At 34.9% G+C, this 19,659-nt stretch overlaps 1 protein-coding gene across 5 annotated transcripts in view; it reads right to left on the bottom strand.

The window, feature by feature from the left end:
* Nucleotides 1-513: 513 nt before the first annotated feature.
* The window catches only part of AGMO (alkylglycerol monooxygenase), a 193,045-nt gene continuing 173,899 nt past the window's right edge, over nucleotides 514-19,659 (bottom strand). For 4 of the 5 annotated variants that reach the window (XM_058182036.1, XM_058182035.1, XM_058182033.1 and 1 more), the window contains one exon: nucleotides 514-3,158. In XM_058182036.1, the coding sequence (XP_058038019.1) occupies nucleotides 3,078-3,158 (81 nt within the window). In that variant the 3' untranslated portion in view covers nucleotides 514-3,077. The remainder of the gene's footprint in view (nucleotides 3,159-19,659) is intronic. The other variant, XR_009155004.1, reaches the window with a different exon arrangement.

Below are 19,659 nucleotides of genomic sequence, written 5' to 3'. Positions count from 1 at the left end.
TTCTTTGGTTCAGGATATATTGTTTTATTGTTTTTATCTAGTGTATATAGATTTGCCAGCCACAGGACACGTAATGTGTTTGCACAATGCTGGCTCTGTCAGTTAAGAAACAGTTATAAGTAGTGCCCACTAGAGTTGGACACAACAGGACAGGAGAAACCATTACCTTTATTATTATCACTTTCAGGACTAATCCAGGACTAATGTTTTGTTTAGTTTCTTGGCCTCCAAATTAATTCACTATATGGTTCTGTATAAACCTAGATGGGATGCTGAGAAGGCACGATGGAATACAACTGACCAGATCAATAAACCTTGATGTTCCTATTAATGACAAATGTTGTTATCTATTTCTATCAGGTTTGCTATGTAAAAATGATTTTGCATTTATGACATCATGCTGAATAGGAAACAACAAAAACACATTAACATCAATGGTGAAATCAATTGTAGAATATATCAGTGAGTTATATCAAGCCAATTTGAAATAAATATTATCAGATTCAGGTATGTTTGTGTAAAGTTACTTCCTGTTATTTATTATGCTGTTATTTATACTTTTCAAATATTGCTATAATCTACTACAGGCATTACCGTCCAGCTGAATTAGGAATTTATGTAACATTCAAATATATCAGTAAAAGAAATAAAAACATAAACATGACATAGATAATGTGACAAAAAATTAAAATTTCAACAGATCTCAAGGATCTGAATAAATAATAGTTTAATAGCAAAAAAGATGCAATTATAGGCTTAGCCATGTCTTCTAAGATATAATGTTGTACAAGCCATTATCCAAAGGCCTACCTGATACAAGCTCCTTCTCTTCAGTTATAGCTCTTACAGGTCTTCCTGATCACTTCTAGTGATCATTTTCAATCATTTAAGAATGAAATTCTTTAAAAGTGTTTATGCTAAATGTTCACCCCTTGAATTATTTGTAAAAATAATAAAGGCAGTATATACGATAGATAGATAGATAGATAGATAGATAGATAGATAGATAGATAGATAGATAGATAGATAGATAGATAGATAGATAGAGGTAGGTAGGTAGGTAGAGCTAGACAGACAGATGTAGGTAGGTAGGTAGGAAGAGAAAGAGAGAGAGAGAGAGAGAGAGAGAGAGAGAGAGAGAGAGACAGACAGACAGACAGACAGATAGACAGACAGACAGACAAAACAGAACGTCATTTAGGTTCACTTTTAGACAGCAACGTGCATCCGGATGGGCTTAATTTTTCACTGTTATACTAGGATACAGATTTATAGTAGGGTGCAGAGTTAACCTGCAGTTTATAACAGATAACCAAAAGCAAAAATCCATCAAAATTGAAAAGGGGAAACACAGCTGAGAAAGAAGACAATCTGAAGATCAGAGATTGGATACACCAAAAGCAACAACAGAGTTTCAAGGAAAAAATCAGACACAGTTAATAACTCATGATGACAGCAGAAGTTCAGAGTCTAGGGTAGCAGTATGTGAAACTGAGGATCAAAAGCTTGAACAGCAGGAAGCAGGAGAAGAAATATAATAGCTTATACAACTAGAATATCCATGGCAGGATCCTGGGCATAAATGAGCCATCCAACATCTCCTTTGGCACAAAATATGTTACCTGCCTATTTATAAATTTTCAAAAGATACTTAAAAGAAGAACCAGAAAAGTAACAAGTTGCAAAGTGAAGTACCAAGGTCCAGTATCCCCTCCATTTGCAAAAATGCCTCTAAGCCCTGTATCTGAAACTTCTTTAGATATCCAAGGCTCTTTCTGTGAAGCTGTGTATATAAAAGCCTCATCCGATGCAAAACAAACAAACAACTCTGTCAAAGGAGATGACTGAAAGATTATTTATGCTCTGGAGATTCTAGTTGTGCAAAATCCAGAGTGTTAACCAATTCGTGATATTAGAAGCACTGCCAATAGTTTGCTGGGCATACCTTACAGATTTTTGCTTTTGTTCTTGAAATATGGCACAATTTGGGGTTTGATGCAGAAGACAGTATGTTAGTCCTCAACTTACAACTACAATTGAATCCAAAATTTATGTTGCTAAATGAAACATTGGTTAACTGACTTTTGCCCAATTTTCCAAACTTTCTTGCCACAATTGTTAAGTAAATCATTGCAGTTATTAATTTAGTAACATGGTTTTTAAGTGAATGTGGTTTCCCCGTTGCTGAAATCATCATCAATATGAACCAGTTGCCAAACACATGAAATTTGATCATGTGACTACAGGGAGGATGCAATGTTGTAAGTGAGAAAAATGGTCATAAGTCCTTTTTTTAGTACTGTTGCAACTTCAAATGGTTAATAAATGAACTGCTGTATATCGGGGACTATATGTAGTTATCACAATATAATGTGTAGCATTATTCTACAAGAAAGCAATCCTTAGCATTGGTTTCAATTTTTGTGTAGTTGAGACATATTGAATAGCCTTTGATGCAATTCCCAAATTATAAAATAGAATCTCTTGGGTAGTGTTCAGCCCCATTCTTTCTACTTTTAGCAAATTTGTTAAGACTTCTATTTTTATCCAGGTCTTTTCATAATTATTTGCTTTTTTTAAAATCAAAATTTTAATTGTTAATTGCTTTGCATCCTTTCTGGAAAGAAAGGCAGAATACAATCCACTTGAGTGAATTACAGTCAAGTTAAAAAATCCACAGGTTGATGTTTACATTTGCAAGTGTGAAGTGTATTCATGATTAATTGCAAAATTCTCTTCAATATTCATCTTAAATCAGTGAAACTTCACCTCCTATATGACAAAGTCTTTTGATTTTATTAACATATAAAGAAACCAAACGAGTTTATTGCCACCACATATAATTAATATTTATTTTAGTTTTAAAATTACATAAAAGATTTGCATATAAATGAAATTAATGCAGAAAATTCAGAAGTTTCCAAATAAACAAAAGTAAAGAAATTGAGAAATGTTGATCTTAGATTTGGTTATATGTTGTTGTTTCTATTGATGAATATATTAAAGAAATCTCTACTGTAATTCTGCACAGATGAAAGTAATCCATCACAAAAAATAAAATTTTGATAGACTTCTTCTTAGTGTTGCTTTGCTGAGTTTGAAGTGAGTTGCTTTATGATCTGAATTCCCCAAAACGCAATGCAGAGGGAAAATAGTACCTATTGTATAAAATATAAACACACAAAAAGACATTTTTATTTACTTAAGAATTATGCAATGTTATGAATCACATATGTTGTCAAATTACAAAATTACTTGTAATAACCTGCTAATCATTTCAAATAATGTAAAATATATTAAAGAAAATAATGCAAGATATATTAAAGAAAGAGTCAAGATTTATTAAATAAGAATACAATCCCCTCCAGCTGAATTTTATAAAAAGATCATTAACAAATACTGATTTCCAATATTACAGTCAGTTTTTATATTGGTGGGCTAATTTGTTGAAGGATGCATATTATTGGTGGACATAGCAGAAACCAGTGGTGCCACAGCTAAAATTGGACAGAGCGTTTTTTTTTATGTCTCTTCTCTGGTTTTTTCCTTTTCTCTTTCTTTGCAATGGACTGCTCTGGAAAGTAAATAGAAGACTGTGTTAACTTAGTCTGATGCATTCCACAGCTGCAAGTTGTCTCCCCATGCTGTGAAAATGATGTATTCAATGAGCATGCCCCTGGGAACTGAATCTGTGGAGGCCATATGGTTTGCAAAGAGTCAAGAATGAGTAGAGGTTTGCATCCATAATAGAAATCCAAGATGCTATTGGGAAGATGGGAGGACCATCTGAATATAAGGAATATAAGGAACTGTGGTTGGCTTGGATAGAGACAGGCCAGATTTATGAAAAACCAGTTGCATTATCCAAGAAAGAATTAAGTATAGATCTAATTGTGGTCTTCTAAAGAGTTTAACAAGCCAAAAATGTCCCTGAAGATGAGGGCTTGATTATATTCTGAAACTCTATAGATTGGAAAATCCCATTCAGTTCCACCAGAGTTTACATAGGATAAATTTCTTGAGAATTGTGCAACAATTAAAGTCATACATTTAAATGTTGTCAAGAGTGCAGAAATTCAGCTAACAGTAATTCAAATTTTCTAAACCTCCTTTATTAGTTTTGAGGTAAAAGACAGAAGTAATTGCTGTAATGATGAAAATATATTTAAATTGATTGTAATTCATTGTATATATATATATATATTTGTGTGTGTGTGTGTGTGTGTGTGTCTTTGGTTATTCGGATTTTCTTCTGCGTAAAATTGGAAGTGTCTTGGCGACATTTCAACGAACTCTCATTCGTCATCTTCAGGCTGGTGTTTACAGCTTTGTGCTTCTAGGAGCAATGTGTGATCGCAGCTGTTTTTTCCTTTTAACTGCTAGTGGGAGTTTGAACTGATTGGTTGGGAGCTTGGCCGTGTTCTGATTGGGTGGAGGTGTGTTCTGATTGGTTGGGGGTTTGGCTGTGATGGGATGGTGGGGTTGGCTGTGCTCTGATTGGATGGGGGTATGTTCTGTTTGGGGGGGGCTTGATTGTGCTCAGGTTAGTGTGAGTTGCAGGGGGATTTGAGTTGGTGACACTTCCAATTTTACGCGGAAGAATACCCGAATAACCGAAGACCAACATGTATGTATGTATGTATGTGTGTGTGTGTGTGTGTATATATATATATATATATATATATATATATATATATATATATATATAATATTCAAGGAAGGAAGGAAGGAGGAAGGGAGGGAGGGAACGAAGGAACGGAGAACCAGTAGTAAAAAAATGCTAAAAAATGTAAAAAAAAAAAAGTTCCGACGATCAGGTGAACAATGCGCATAGTTGGAACTTTTTTTTTACATTTTTTACTACCGTTTTAGTGAACTAGTAGCCTTTTTTTTACTACCAGTGGTACTAACTGGGAGCATTTCATCCCTGGTTTGTATGGAACATATTATCAGTCTTAATTTTGAAATTTAGACTGCTTTTGACTCCTGCAATTTAGAGGCAAATTAGATATATGAACAGGAAAAAGTATATTTTATAAAAATATTTTTCTTAATTTTTGTTAATGTACCAAAGAGAATACATGTATAAGAGAATCCCCCCCTCTTCAAATTGCACAATAGTATTAATTCTTGAAGGGAGAAGTAGGGCTTGCTTATCATTTATTTTGCTTTCAAATGTACCTTTTGGACTCTTCATACCTGTAGAGTTCCTTTGATTATTTCTGACGACCTTTTGAATTATTGCTGCCAAGCAATGTAATGTAGAGGATCATTATAAGGAGGAAAAGATTTTTCAGAATTCCTAATATATCTTTAGTACCAGGCCACGATAGATCTCTTTCAAGGTATTTTGCAATTTGCATTCAACTTGGTATCTAGTCTGAATTAGACTGGTGAAGGGCTTGGGTATATATATATATATGTGTAACTATCTACACATATGTATACATATATGTAGATAGGTACACATATATTTCTCTCATATTACACTTATAAATTCTCTCATATGAACTTAGAATTCTTTTCCTTCTTATATACGTATATACATGCACACTATGTATGCCCACATTTTATTACTTTTTAGAACCTTTTTAGAAAAAAATACACGATGAAAAGGGTATCTCACACGAATGGAAAGTTTAAATTTGTTTTTAAGTTAGTGAATACTGGCATTTTCTCTGTTTTCAAACAGTACTGTACTAACAGTTCATAAGAAAGTGCATTTTACTGATTTCTCATTTTACAAACTAGGCAATTTATCCTGCTGCTGAAAAATTAGACAGTAATACGTTTCGATGAGTAAGTGTATATAATAAATCATTATAGGCAACTTGCTTATGCAACTGTTTAAAACTCTTCGGCCTTTGATATGAAAATTCAGGAATTATGTTGCTAATGATTTATTTGAATCTACCAACTACAGTGGCTTCTTTCTTTTTCTCTGAATCAATTGAATTTTTTAGGATTATCTATCCTAAAGCTCTAGAAAGCTTTACAGTTTACACAGTTCCTATGTGAACTGAGGTTGGAAAAAACTTGCCTCTCACACTTTCTCATCAATCTTCTTATCTTACTTTTTTAATAATGTAACTTTCTTACTAGATTGAAGAAATGCTATAGACTTAGTATATTTCAAGTTTAGTGAAGCATTTGACAGAATACTATATGATGGGTTAATCAGCAAGCTGTTTAAGAGTTTAATTGTGTTGACTGTCACAATTAAGCAGGTACATAGATGATCCAAAAATCATGCTCAAAGAGTACATGTTAATGTTTCATCATCAGATAGGAAAGAGGAATTATGAAAGGTGCCAAAAGGATCAGTCCGGGCCCTTCACACAATATTTTAATTTATCATGTGGATACAGTATCAAAGATAGCAAAGGTTTATGTAATATTCAGATTAAATAAAAATTCTGATTCTTATTATCCTCAAAAGCACAACTAAAATTCAAAACAATGTTTATAGATAGAAAAAAAGAAACAGAATAAAGAGAATTAAATTTAACAAAGAATGGAATGGAATGGAATGGAATGGAATGGAATGGAATAGAATAGAATAGAATAGAATAGAATAGAATAGAATAGAATAGAATAGAATAGAATAGAATAGAATTGTTATTGGCCAAGTATGATTGGACACACAAGAAATTTGTCTTGGTGCATATGCTCTCAGTATACAAAAAATAAAAAAATACATTCATCAAGGTACAACACTTATACTTTTAAAATAATGAAAAATAATTGTTTCTTAATTTAGATTAGTTCTCATCAAAGGTCTGTGTACAGTTGTAAATACCTCACTTTTGGAATTGGAGATATTGAAACAGGTTTTCTGAAGGGTAATGAAGATGATTAGTGCACTAAAAATCATGTACAATGAAGAGAACATAAAAAGATGACTACACAGAAATATGATAAAACTTTCTAAATATCTGAAATTTATTTTTCATACAGCAGAAAATCAAAATTGTTTTTTTCTTTCCAAAATACCTTCATAGAATGGATGCAAATTAAAGATTTATAGCCCCACATCAATATTAGAATGGAGAAATTTGTAATAGTAAAAGCGATGTCCCATAGATTTGTGGAACTTTGTTTAATGGGTGCATTCAGATGGAAGCTAAACATTCACCTGGATTCAAAGCACTGAAACTGCCTCCATTGCTTTTTCACTTTGCTGGGGCTCGTGGGAGGAGCTGCTGACTGTGACTGGGGAGTGAAGAAGGTGAGCACAAAGGAAAAGCGGCCCATCATATAACTATAAATCAAAAATTGAACTATATATTCAGGGTTACTCCACTTGAGATTGTGATTTTATTCTATTTCAGAATGACTGGCAATGTAATATTTGTTTTGCAGCTGTCTTTCGCAGTACTCTTTTCAAATTTGGGTACTGCCCTCTTTGTAAACAAATTAGTAGTCTATGTGGACAGATTACTTATCTAGAATCTCAAATATGTGCTCTCCAAGCAGAAATTAGGTGCCCAATTCAGCCATTCCACTCTATTGAGCTGCCGTCCCATCAGTCCCCTCTTCCACAAGTTCCTGCAGGAGAAGGGCAGTATGGACAACCGTGGGATCTGGCAGGTTGAGAGCTGTGAATCATAAACACAAAGCTTTTGCAGTGTCCCAGGATAACAGATATAGTGCCCTTGCTGACCTTAATAGGGACACTAAAGTGACTGGTCAAGGTAGTTGTGATACTGATAACGCAAACAAGCAGGAGATCATGGTCCAAGATGAAGAACTTACTTCGAAAAGGGGAAAGTGTGAATCAGGTATTATACATTGGTCACACAAGAAGAGCACAGTATCCAAAAAGAGAAGCCACCTTCTGATTGGTGTTTCAATTGTAAGGGATGTAAATTTAGGAAAGGATATGGAGGTTTTGAAAGAGGTCAGGTGTCTGCCAAGTGCTACTGCCAGCAGAGACAAGAGGCATATTCTTAAAATAGTCAAGAATGCCAGCAAGGATTGTGATGTTGATGCTATTATACATCTTGGCACAAATGATCTGTCCCAAAAGGATGCACTTTCTGTGCAGAATGATTTCCAGAGCTTGGGGTATGAACTTAGTAGTATAGATTGTAGGCTTATCTTTTCAGAGGTTTTACCAGTATATAAGGAACAAAAAGGTAAAGGCAAGCATATAAGGGAGTTTAATGTGTGGCTAAAGGAGTGGTGTAAAAGGGAAGGCTTTGGTTTTATTAGTCATGATGTCTGCAACTGGTCCAATGAAAAACTATACAAAAGAGATGGATTGCATCCCTCAAAGAAAGGGACTGAGTTACTTAGCAATACATTCATAGATTTTCTGGAGAAACATTTAAACTGAACAGTGGGGACAGATAATTAATTGATACAGAACATTTCTGTCCCCAGCAATCCAAAATTAATACGGTTATCAATGCATGTAAATAAATGTCTGTGTGGATAAGATTATCAGCCCTGCTATCAAGCAAAACCAAGCATTTAATAGTGAATGCCATACCACGTGCACTAATCAAACAGGTGACAAGAAAGTAGGGGCAGTCATGCACAACACAGGTTATGTAGACGGTAAATACAAGGTCAATCAAAATGGACTCAAATGTCTATGCACCAATGCACAGAGTATGAGGAATAAACAGGGTGAATTAGAAATTCAAGTAAATGAGGGCAGTAAATGATATGATATTGTTGCCCTTACGGAAACTTGGTCTGATGAAACTGACAAATGGAACATACAGCTAAAGGGATATAAATTATTTAAAAGAAATAGACCAAATAAAAGAGGAGGTGGAGTTGCACTATATATAAGAAATAACTACATCTCTACAGAAATAGAGCACAACAATGATGAAAATTATCTTGAATGCATTTGGATCAATATTAAAGGAAGGGAAAATGATATCGCCATAGGCATATACTATAGGCCAACCAACCAAACAGAGGAAGTAGATGAACTTTTTGCTAGTCAGCTAACTAAGGTATGTAGGAAGCACATTACAGTAGTAATGGGGGTTTTAAGTACTCTGACATCAACTGGGAGACAAACTCTGCACCAAGTGGAAAATCCAACAGGTTCCTAACAAACCTAGCAGACAACTTTGTTTCCCAAAAAGTAGAGAAGGGAACAAGGGGATCAGCCATATTGGACTTAATTCTCACTAACAGTGATGAAATGATAGAAGGTGTTGAAGCTATAGGAATCTTGGGGGCAAGTGATCACTGTCAGGCCTGGAAACCATACTAGACTTTAGGGTTCCAGACACTGCCATATTTTTCCCCTGAGGGGAAGAAGGGGGGCTGAGGGTTATGGTAACATTCTTCAAGCGGTCAAGGTCGGATGGTGTTCACATCTGCAGGAAGAGTGGCAAGAAGATATTCGAATGAACTGGGAGAACGTGGGACCATGTGACCATCAAAGGGGTCAGGGGGGTGGGACTCTTGGGGTTTGTATAACTGGGAAAAGAATCCGGAAAATCAGTTTTTCAGCTTTTCAGTTTTGGAATTTCACTCATCGTGTGCCAGTTTCCTCATGCTAGTAAAGAACTCTGAAAAACAATGGCTTCTGAGGTTTTTTTATGCAGAAGAGGTTTTTCTGGAACCTTGACAATCACGCAAATTGGAATTCAACATTATGCAAACACAAGTAGTAGAAGAAAGTCAAACTAGAGTCTTGGACTTCAAGAGAGCTAATTTCAATAAACTCAGAGAGAGCTTGAGAAGGATTCCATGGATGAGAACCTTCAAGGAGAAAACAACTCAAGAAGCTTGGGAAATTTTGAAAAGTGAGATTATAAAAGCCCAGTCTAGCACAATACCAATGAGGAAGAAAAATAATAGATCTCAAAAGAAACCAGCATGGATGCATAAAGAACTACCTGACAAACTGAAAGACAAAAAGGACACATATAAAAAGTGGAAAGAGGGGCAAATAATTAAGGCAGAATATCAGCAAATAGCCCAAGCTTGTAAAGATGAAGTGAGAAAACCTAAGGCTCACAATGAACAAAGGCTAGCGACAAAAGTAAAAAATAACAAAAAAAGCTTCTTCCAACATGTTAAAAACAAGAAAAAAGTCAAAGAAACAATTGGCCCATTGCTGGGAGAAAGTGGCAAGCAGGTGACAAGCAACAGGGAGAAAGCAGATCTACTTAACTCATTTTTTGCATCTGTCTTTACACAAAAGGCAAAAACAATCCAACCTATCAAAAACAGCACCACAAAAAACAAATTAGGAACACAAGTTAAAATAGGGAAAAAAATGGTAAGTGAACATCTGTCTACCCTAGACGAGTTCAAATCACCAGGACCGGATGGATTACACCCCACGGTTCTGAAGGAACTGGCAGAAATCTCAGAACCACTGAACTATATCTTTCAAAGATCCTGGAGCACAGGGGAACTGCCAGAAGACTGGAAAAGAGCTGATGTAGTTCCCATCTTCAAAAAAGGAAAAAAAAACAGATCCAGGAAACTACAGACCTATCAGCCTAACCTCAATACAGGGAAGATTCTGGAAAAGATAATCAAGCAATGAATCACCAAATACCTAGAAGCAAACATAATAACCAAAAGCCCAACATGGGTTTGTCAAAAACATCATGCCAGACTAATCTTATTGCATTCTTTGACAAAGTGACAAAATTATTGGACCAGAGGAATGCTGTCGATATAATTTACTTGGACTTCAGTAAAGCATTTGATAAAGTAGATCATAACCTATTACTAGATAAAGTAGAAAAATGTGGGTTAGACAGCACCACCACCAGATGGATTCATAACTGGCTGACCAACCGCACTCAACGTGTAGTCCTCAATGGAACTACATCCACATGGAGGGAAGTATGCAGTGGAGTACCCCAAAGCTCTGTTTTAGGTCCAATACTCTTCAACATCTTCATCAATGACTTGGACGAGGGGATAGATGCGGAACTCATCAAATTTGCAGATGACACCAAGCTGGCAGGAATAGCCAACACTCCAGAAGATAGGCTCAAGATACAGAAAGACCTTGACAGACTTGAATATTGGGCACTATCTAACAAAATGAAATTCAACAGTGAAAAAAGTAAGGTTCTACATTTAGGCCAAAAAACTAAATGCACAGGTACCGGATATGTGGTACCTTGCTCAATAGTAGTAACTGTGGGAGGGATCTTGGAGTCCTAGTGGACAACCATTTAGATATGAGCCAGCAGTGTGCAGCAGCTGCCAAAAAAGCCAACACAGTTCTGGGCTGCATAAACAGAGGGATAGAATCAAGAACAGGTGAAGTGTTAATACCACTTTATAATGCCTTGGTAAGGTCACACTTGGAATACTGCATTCTGTTTTGGTCACCACAATGTAAAAAGGATGTTGAGACTCTAGAAAGAGTGCAGAGAAGACCAACAAAGATGATTAGGGGACTGGAGGCTAAAACATATGAAGAATGGTTGCAGGAACTCGGTATGCCTAGTTTAATGAAAAGAAGGACTAGGGGAGACATGATAGCAGTGTTCCAATATCTCAGGGGTTGCCACAAAGAAGAGGGAGTCAAACTATTTTCCAAAACACCTGAGGGTAGAACAAGAATCAATGGATGGAAACTAATCAAGGAGAGAAGCAACCTAGAACTAAGGAGAAATTTTCTAACAGTTAGAACAATTAATCAGTGGAACAACTTGCCTCCAGAAGTTGTAAATGCTTCAACACCAGAAATTTTTAAGAAAATGTTGGATAGCCATTTGTCTGCAATGGTGTAGGGTTTCCTGCCTGGGCAAGGGGTTGGACTAAAAGACCTCCAAGGTCCCTTCCAACTCTCATATTATTATTATTATTATTAAGCAGGCCTTTTCCGTGATTCTAAGTAGTTAATATGAACAATGGGCATAGTGGGGATGTTATGCATAACAAAGATAATTATGCCTTCAGGTTTCAGTACTTATGTTGGTAACATCTTCTATTTAGTTCATTATTGTTGTGTATTTGTAGGACCTTTTTATTTTTATTTTATTTATTTTGTCACAACAATATATGTAGGAATCATACAAAAGATTATATAGTATATAAACATATATGGGTAAATATAAGGAGGTATAAGCATATATATAGAAAGAAGAAATCTACACATAATGCACATCTACAGGTATCTAAGCACAAGGCTACTACTATTGAGACATGAATCATGAATGAAGATTGTTTCCCTTATATAAATTCATTTCAGATTGATATAAATTGTGTTTTAGGTGGGTTTCTGTCTTTGTGCATATTAATGTTTAGAAGCAGATCTTTTCACTGGTACATAACAGTGTTTTCTGTGTTTACACAAAATGTCTGATGAGAACTATTTTATTGACTAAGTGTGCATAGTGTAATAGACTGTGTCTTTATATATTTTCCTGCAAATGTTTACTTTCAGAGTTGCATTTCATAAGGTTTTGTTTTTACTTGAAAAGCAAGCAATCTTTTATAATGAAAAAGAAAACAAAATTAGTTTAACTCTCTCATAGAAGCTTCAAAACCCAGACCTATAGAAAAGCTATCAAACAACAAAGTTTATAGAGTGATTTTGGATTAGTTGTGTTCTTCATCCCAAAGTTATTTCAAATAGTTAACATACATGTAAACATAGTACTGCATTGTGAATCTCATGTATTTATATATATGGCCACTAGATGGAAACAATTTTATGGAATTTTAATTCTTTGCTGCCAACTAGCTGTTGTCTGGAGTTTGGCAGTCTAGATATGGAAGCTCTACTGTACTTTCATTTGCTGGTGTACAATTGTTGCATCAAAGATTCTAATCCAACACAGGAAGGTGCTAGTACATACCTTCTAACTTTTAATTATTCTTATCACATAATGCTATTAAAGAAAGTCGTGAAAAAAGACTAAAAATATCACTTTTATAACAATGTTAGAGACAGAGCTGCACTTATTCCAGCATATCCATTAAATTTAAAATGAATATGAAACTTCATTCCAGAAAACAAATTCCGGAAAAAAGCTACAAAACTCTGAATCGAATTGGTAGTATATGAATATTTATATATTTATGCCTTCAACACTCCCTACCTGTCATGAATAATCTTTCATCGGATTCAAAGGTACGACTTTAATAAAGCTCACCAGTAAAGTATTGCTTGATGCAGAAACAAGGTCTGACAAATAATATATATCCACTCTCTTAATTGTAGTTCTATGCTCTTCTAGAAATTGTGGGCAAAGTGATGATTCAATGTACTTTTTAATTGTTACAGAAACCTTGTATTCTTCAGATATAGGAAGGAGAAAAAGAAAAAAGTCAAAAACAACAGCCTTTCTCCTGCACAATTAATACCGCCCTCTGTTATTTAAAAAAAAAAAAAGAGTATTTATAAGTTGTGTTGTGAATTGTTTTAGGACTAATTGATCAATGCAAACATATTGTGTACCAACGTTTTCCAGCAACTGATTTTATCTCAAGGCTAACCATAATTCAGATGAAAACCTCAGATCAGTAGCAAAATCACAAAGACTTTATGAACTTTGCCATAGTAATTATTTATTTATTTTTCTTTCTTTCAATGAGCTTTGATTCTTGGAAACAGCTTGCAATTTTCTTGACAAGGTTTCTTCAGAGGCAATTCAAACTGGCTCTCAATTGCTCAATATTGTTGTTGATAATTCTACCTAAAGTATGTAAATATGCGTACTAATAAGGCTCACGCATGGGTTATACATATTCAGGTGGCAATTTTTATTTACTGACGTACAGTGTTGTTTATATTTGGCAGCCAAGTTCAAGATAAAGTCTGTAATAATGAAGCTAAAATGTATATATTTGGGGCAAATAACCAGGAAGTAAGAAGAATCAGATGCTTGGATAAATGGAAGTTAATAACAATAAGTGCACCAGAAAAGAAGGTGAATAGATAACTATTACTGATGACACTAAACATGAATTTATACGATCCAAGATGCTACATACAAACAATCCTGGCAAAACAAGTTCCCTTGAGCCAATTAAAACAAGTGAGCTACCATACCAAAAGCAAACTTTTTCTGAGTGTGGAGATGGATTCTAAGAAAATTCATATTTTATTCTCTCTCTTCCGGAGAATTTGCTTTAAGTTTTGAAACTGCCTAGAATTCATGCTTCTTGAATACAGGAGGTGAAAGATGCTTTGGAGCCAGATGATGCAACAGCAATGATTCAGCACCCACCACTTCATATTTGAAATGATTTGGTCTTCGTAATGGCCTGTCAAGCCCAATGAAAGCTTTGGTGGAAATAATCTAACCCAGGCTTTTCTCTAATAGTGTCTTTGGGGACCTCAGTTCCTGCCAGAAATTGGTTGAGAATTAAGGAAGTTGAACTCTAATGCATCTAAAGGTCATCCGGCTTGTGAAGGGCTGAATCATAAGCAATGAAATCATTTTAAATAACAATACTAATAAGTTATTTTGCTGCATGTGTTGTGATTTTTATAGTGACTTTTTAAACTGGTCATTTTAAGTGTTGTTTTCAGCTTTGTTTGTGCTATCCCACTTAAACTAAAGCCCCACTCTATTTAAGAATGGGAGGATCAGGAAAAATCTACCCCACATAGTTGTATCCTGGCAGAGCTTGTTATTGTTTTGCTTCTATGTCAAAGGGATGGCTGAAGTTTCAACCATTGTTAACCTCTCCCATGGTGTGCTAAGAAAAGGTCAGAGGCTCACATGTGGCTTGAAGCCTTGGGAATTGCTCTCAGTGTTCTGCCAGGGAAAGGAATGGCCCAAATGCTTTCTCTCATAAGTTCTAAGCCATAAACTGCATCCTATTTGATGAACTATGCCAAAAGTAGACCCAAGGGGATACTGGGACTTGGCTGATGGGAAAAATGAGTGCTTCCTATGGAAGCTACAGATGTTTTCCTGAGAATGAGAGAGAGAACATACATTTGTCAGAGCTTTTTCCTCCTACTATCCACTTTTAACTACCTGTTCTGACAAGGTTTCTATTGAACGAAGGAAAACTAGCAGACACTGTTTGTTAAAAATACAAAAAAATCAAAAAAAAAAATCCCATAACAAGAAAATCTTAAATGTATTGTGGCATTTCTTTGCTTTTTTCTTTTGGAACTTAAAACTTTTTAAATGTAAACTGGTACAAGTGCCCTACATCTCAAGATGAAACCATTGATTGTGAAATCATTTTGAAATTCACCCTAAAAAGCATGTAACGGTTGCTTAACATCTGAGTAACGTAGGAGATTTTCCTAACAATAATACATGTTTACAAACCTAGTGTTAGGAATAAATAGGAGAGGAGAAGATTTTCCAGGGTATATATATATATACATATATATATATAAAATGAACACAGTTGTGAATGTCTAGGAAAAAAATTCCATAATGAAGAGTTGGACAGTACTTTGGAATCAGCTAAAATATATAAAGGTGGAATGAATTATAAATACATGAAAAGGATGAATAAATGGTGACGCTGATGGAATTGAGAGAGATGGCGAAATTGACACAAAAAAAGTTTTTAACCAATTTTATTTATATTTAGAAACCACTTTTGGATTCTTTGTGAGAAACTGAAAGAAATTAAACTTTTGATTTTGGGATTTGTTAATTAGAATTATATTGGGTTTGGAAATAATGTATACTATTGTTAATTTTGAAGTAAGAATTTAATGTATTTTTATCTATACTATATGTGTACCAAAGAAAGATATAAGTCATTCTTTTTTGGTTCTTTTTTCTTTTTTCTTTTTGAACTTTTATCTTGATTTTTCCTTGATTTTCATTTTTCAAAAGAATTTTTCTTCTTGCTTATTTATCTTTTTTAAAAGGTTTTTTTTGTAAATTATTTTAATAAAGTTACATTAAAATATAGAAAAAATGGCTTGGATGAGTGTGAATTTATCCAGATTCATCAAGATGGTGTTATAAAAGCTGGTTGTGGGGAAAAAATGCAGAATACCCAAATCGCATCTAATTTTGTTCATTTTCCTCTTCTTTCCCTCCAATGCATTAAAATATACCAATCATTTTACACATATGAGTTTAGCATGCAAAATCTGCCTCAAGGTCACATATACTAGCTTGTGAGGACATTGAGATGTCATCTGAACTGGATAAAGATAACCAGATAGTAGTTGAGAGAAGGTAGTTAAGACTGATGGAGTGGAACTACCAGCAGGACACCTAGTAGACATGCAGATCAGCTACAAGTATCTTGGTAACTCAAAATTACATAGGAACCATGAGGAAGAGGCAAGAAGAATGGCAAAATCCAACAAAAGATAAGATGATGAGAATGAAATAAAATAACTTTTATTGTCATTTACCTGTATATCCTATGACATACATTTAAATGAAATATAGATGCCCCATTCTCAAAAAAAGGAATGCCACCCACCAAACATTGTCACCATCCCAAGGATAACAATAATATTATATTAGCAGCATCACCAAAAATATTAAGTTATACAAAAATAATACCAAAACGTATATTAATTGGAGACCATTTTGAATACATAATGGAAAAAAGAGTCTTAAGAGTTGTGGTGTAAGTTGCAGCTGGAATACTGTCACAACCAAGTAACTTGGCTGTCACAACCAAGTAATTGTATACAAGAACACTTGCATAGTATAATGATTAGGCATTCCCAAAACCACATGGGAGATTCCACACAATGTTGTGGGAATTTCAGGTCTAAGATCTCAAGGGATTTCCAGATACACATAGCAGGCAGGTACTGGCCAATCAACCAGTAGTAGACAAGCACCAGAAGACAGCAATGGTCATAATGTAATGGTCAAGTAACAGCAACATCAGAAAAAAGGAGTATGAGAAGCTGAAGAAGTAACAGAGTCTGAAGGAAGAACTACAGAAGATGGAGTTCAGAAATAAAAGTCAAAATGTTTCTAGTGGTGGAAAAAGCACTTGGGGCTGTAACTCCCAAGCTGGGAGGTTGACTTCAATCCAAAGTAGAAGACCAGAGATTGAGAAAGACACATATCTCATATAAGATTGAGAAGATTGTTGTTGTTGTTTTTTTGGTGTGGTGCATGGGGAGACTTGAAAACACAAGGATTAACCTTCTGGCATAATTCTAATTTAACTCTTGTATTTGAAATTCAATAGCAGTTTTTTTTTTTTTGTTTACATTTATATCCCGCCCTTCTCCGAAGACTCAGGGAGGCTTACAGCGTATAACGCAATAGTCTCATTCTATTTGTATATTTTTACAAAGTCAACTTATTGCCCCCCCAACAATCTGGGTCCTCATTTTACCTACCTTATAAAGGATGGAAGGCTGAGTCAACCTTGGGCCGGGCTTGAACCTGCAGTAATTGCAGGCTACTGTGTTCTAATAACAGGCTCTAACAGCCTGAGCTATTCCAGCCCTTGTTAGTTGAGTAACAAATTATTGTGATCAAATCACTTATGTAGTAACAAACCATATTCAAGTGTTTACACACACACACACACACACACACACACAAATATTCCTTGTCTTGCTAGAAAATATAAAATGGGTGCATTAGATGAGAAGGGTGAATTGTCAGTTTTGGGAGATTTTTTAATATATACCCCTCCTGTAGTACTTTAATGTTTACTCAATAAAACTCATTTTAGGCATTTTACCTGATTTTGAGATTTTTCTCTAAGAAATTTTAAATAAATAAATATTAAATAAAGTACTGTCTCCTGGCTGGCCACTGGGTGGCAACGCAGTCAGCAAACCAAAGTTTAAAATCATGGCTTAGCCGCAGAATGTGTGAGCTGATTCCAGCCAAAATAATGCAATCTAAATGATCTCTTTGCATTAACAGGCCTTATGAACACACATATCAGGACTGCTTCTGCTTTTATTTATTCTTAATTATTTTGCATGACACTGAGTCAGTTGCAAATACCTTAAATATTTCATTTTTTTCTCCCGAATACCACTAAAGAGACCTACACATATTGCATATGTCTTTTATGTAGAACATAATGGAACAGAACAATCAAAGCAGCCATGTATGAGATTAAGAATAAATGGTGTATCTAATGTAAAATTCCACCCAAGTTAGAAAACAGTCAAATAAATCATTTGTCTACTCACAGAAATTATATGACTGGCTTAGATAAAGTAGTAAATAACTATTCTCAGGCTTTCTGACTTCCAAGCATTTTGTGGTTTAACATGTCCTAGATGAAGAATTCCATACTTCAAAAGACATTATTCTCTCCATTTCTTTTCTAGAATTTCATTAATTCTGTCAATCTTCTTCTGAGTCTACCTATAAATCTTTTCCTGGATATTTTTTAGATTGATTTTTTTTCCCTCTTCTAGCAAAATGAAACAACTCTTGTTCTGAGTGGAGTCACTGTAAGAATTAAACCTTTAAACAAGATACCCTTTTGCACTGCATTATGAATCTTAGCAACCTTAGTATCCATGGTTAAATTGTCCAGAATGGAATGCAACTATGTACTTTTATGTTTGCACTCCTGTTTGCTACTTAAGGAAGTGTACTTTTTCCAACATGTGGAGAAACTGCATGTATTCTCTTAGCTGCGTGCATACTTTCTGCAATAATTCAATTGCTATTTGTTGTTCCACATCTTCTATTTCTCTTTTTCCCCCTCCTGTTTCTCTTGTCTACAAAATCCCATTGGGTTCTGGGAAAGAAAAACTCTACCTGGAGATCAAAGGTTCTTGGTATTCCACAGCCATTGTCTGCTGCACTGCAATGGATAGTGCTTAGTGCAGCTTAGAAGGAATGGTTGGATTCTTGATCCTGAGATCTATATTATTCTCTTGATAGTGGCTTTGCATAGCTCAGCTGACTTCAGAGTAAAGATTAGAGGTTGAGAACCACATCTTAGTACAGTGAAGTGTCACTGAAGCTATTCCGGTATACTACTATTAGAAACTCTAGACTTGCTATCATTATATTAGTTCTCTGTATTTTATATTCTCCTTAGTTTTAAAAATTTATATACCTGCATCTTCATATATAAAAGAATAACAGAGTTGGAAGAAACCTTGGAGGTCTTCTATTCCAAGCCCCTGTTCAACAGGAAATCCTATAACATTTCAGATAAATGGTTGTCCAATCTCTTCTTAAAAACCTCCAATGTTGGAGCACCTGCAACTTCTAAAGGCACGCCATTCCACTGATTAATTGTTCTAACAGTCAGGAAATTTTTTCTTAGTTCTCAGTTGGTTCTCTTCTTGATTAGTTTCCAGCATTTGCTTCTTATCCTGCCTTCAGGTGCTTTAGAAAATAGGTTGACCCCCTCTTTTTTGTGACAGTCCCTCAAATACTGGAATACTGTATCATGTCACCCTTAGTCCTTCTTTTCATTAAACTAGACAATGCAAGACCGAAACCGTGAGTCCTGTAATGCTGATCAAAACTGCTGCTTTTCATATCATTTCTAGTTTTGAATACATCTTAATAAGAGATTGCCATTCCATTAACTTAGTGAATTTAGAAGCTGGAAGGAGCAAGCTTAACCATGAGACAGATTCATTCCTAAACTCGTTCAAGCCCATTTCTTAAAACACCCCTAATCTGAAATCTGAAAGAGCCAAAGTTAGTTTTGTGGTACAGGTGACAATTACTTTGCTCAAATTTTCTAGCAATAAAAAAGTGCTAAAACCATCACTCTATTTTTTACTATTGTTGCATTATAATATTTTTCTTCATA

The sequence above is a fragment of the Ahaetulla prasina genome, chromosome 4 (assembly GCF_028640845.1).
Source record: "Ahaetulla prasina isolate Xishuangbanna chromosome 4, ASM2864084v1, whole genome shotgun sequence".
Classification (NCBI taxonomy): Eukaryota; Metazoa; Chordata; class Lepidosauria; order Squamata; family Colubridae; genus Ahaetulla; species Ahaetulla prasina.
This window is presented reverse-complemented; position numbering and strand designations above follow the sequence as displayed.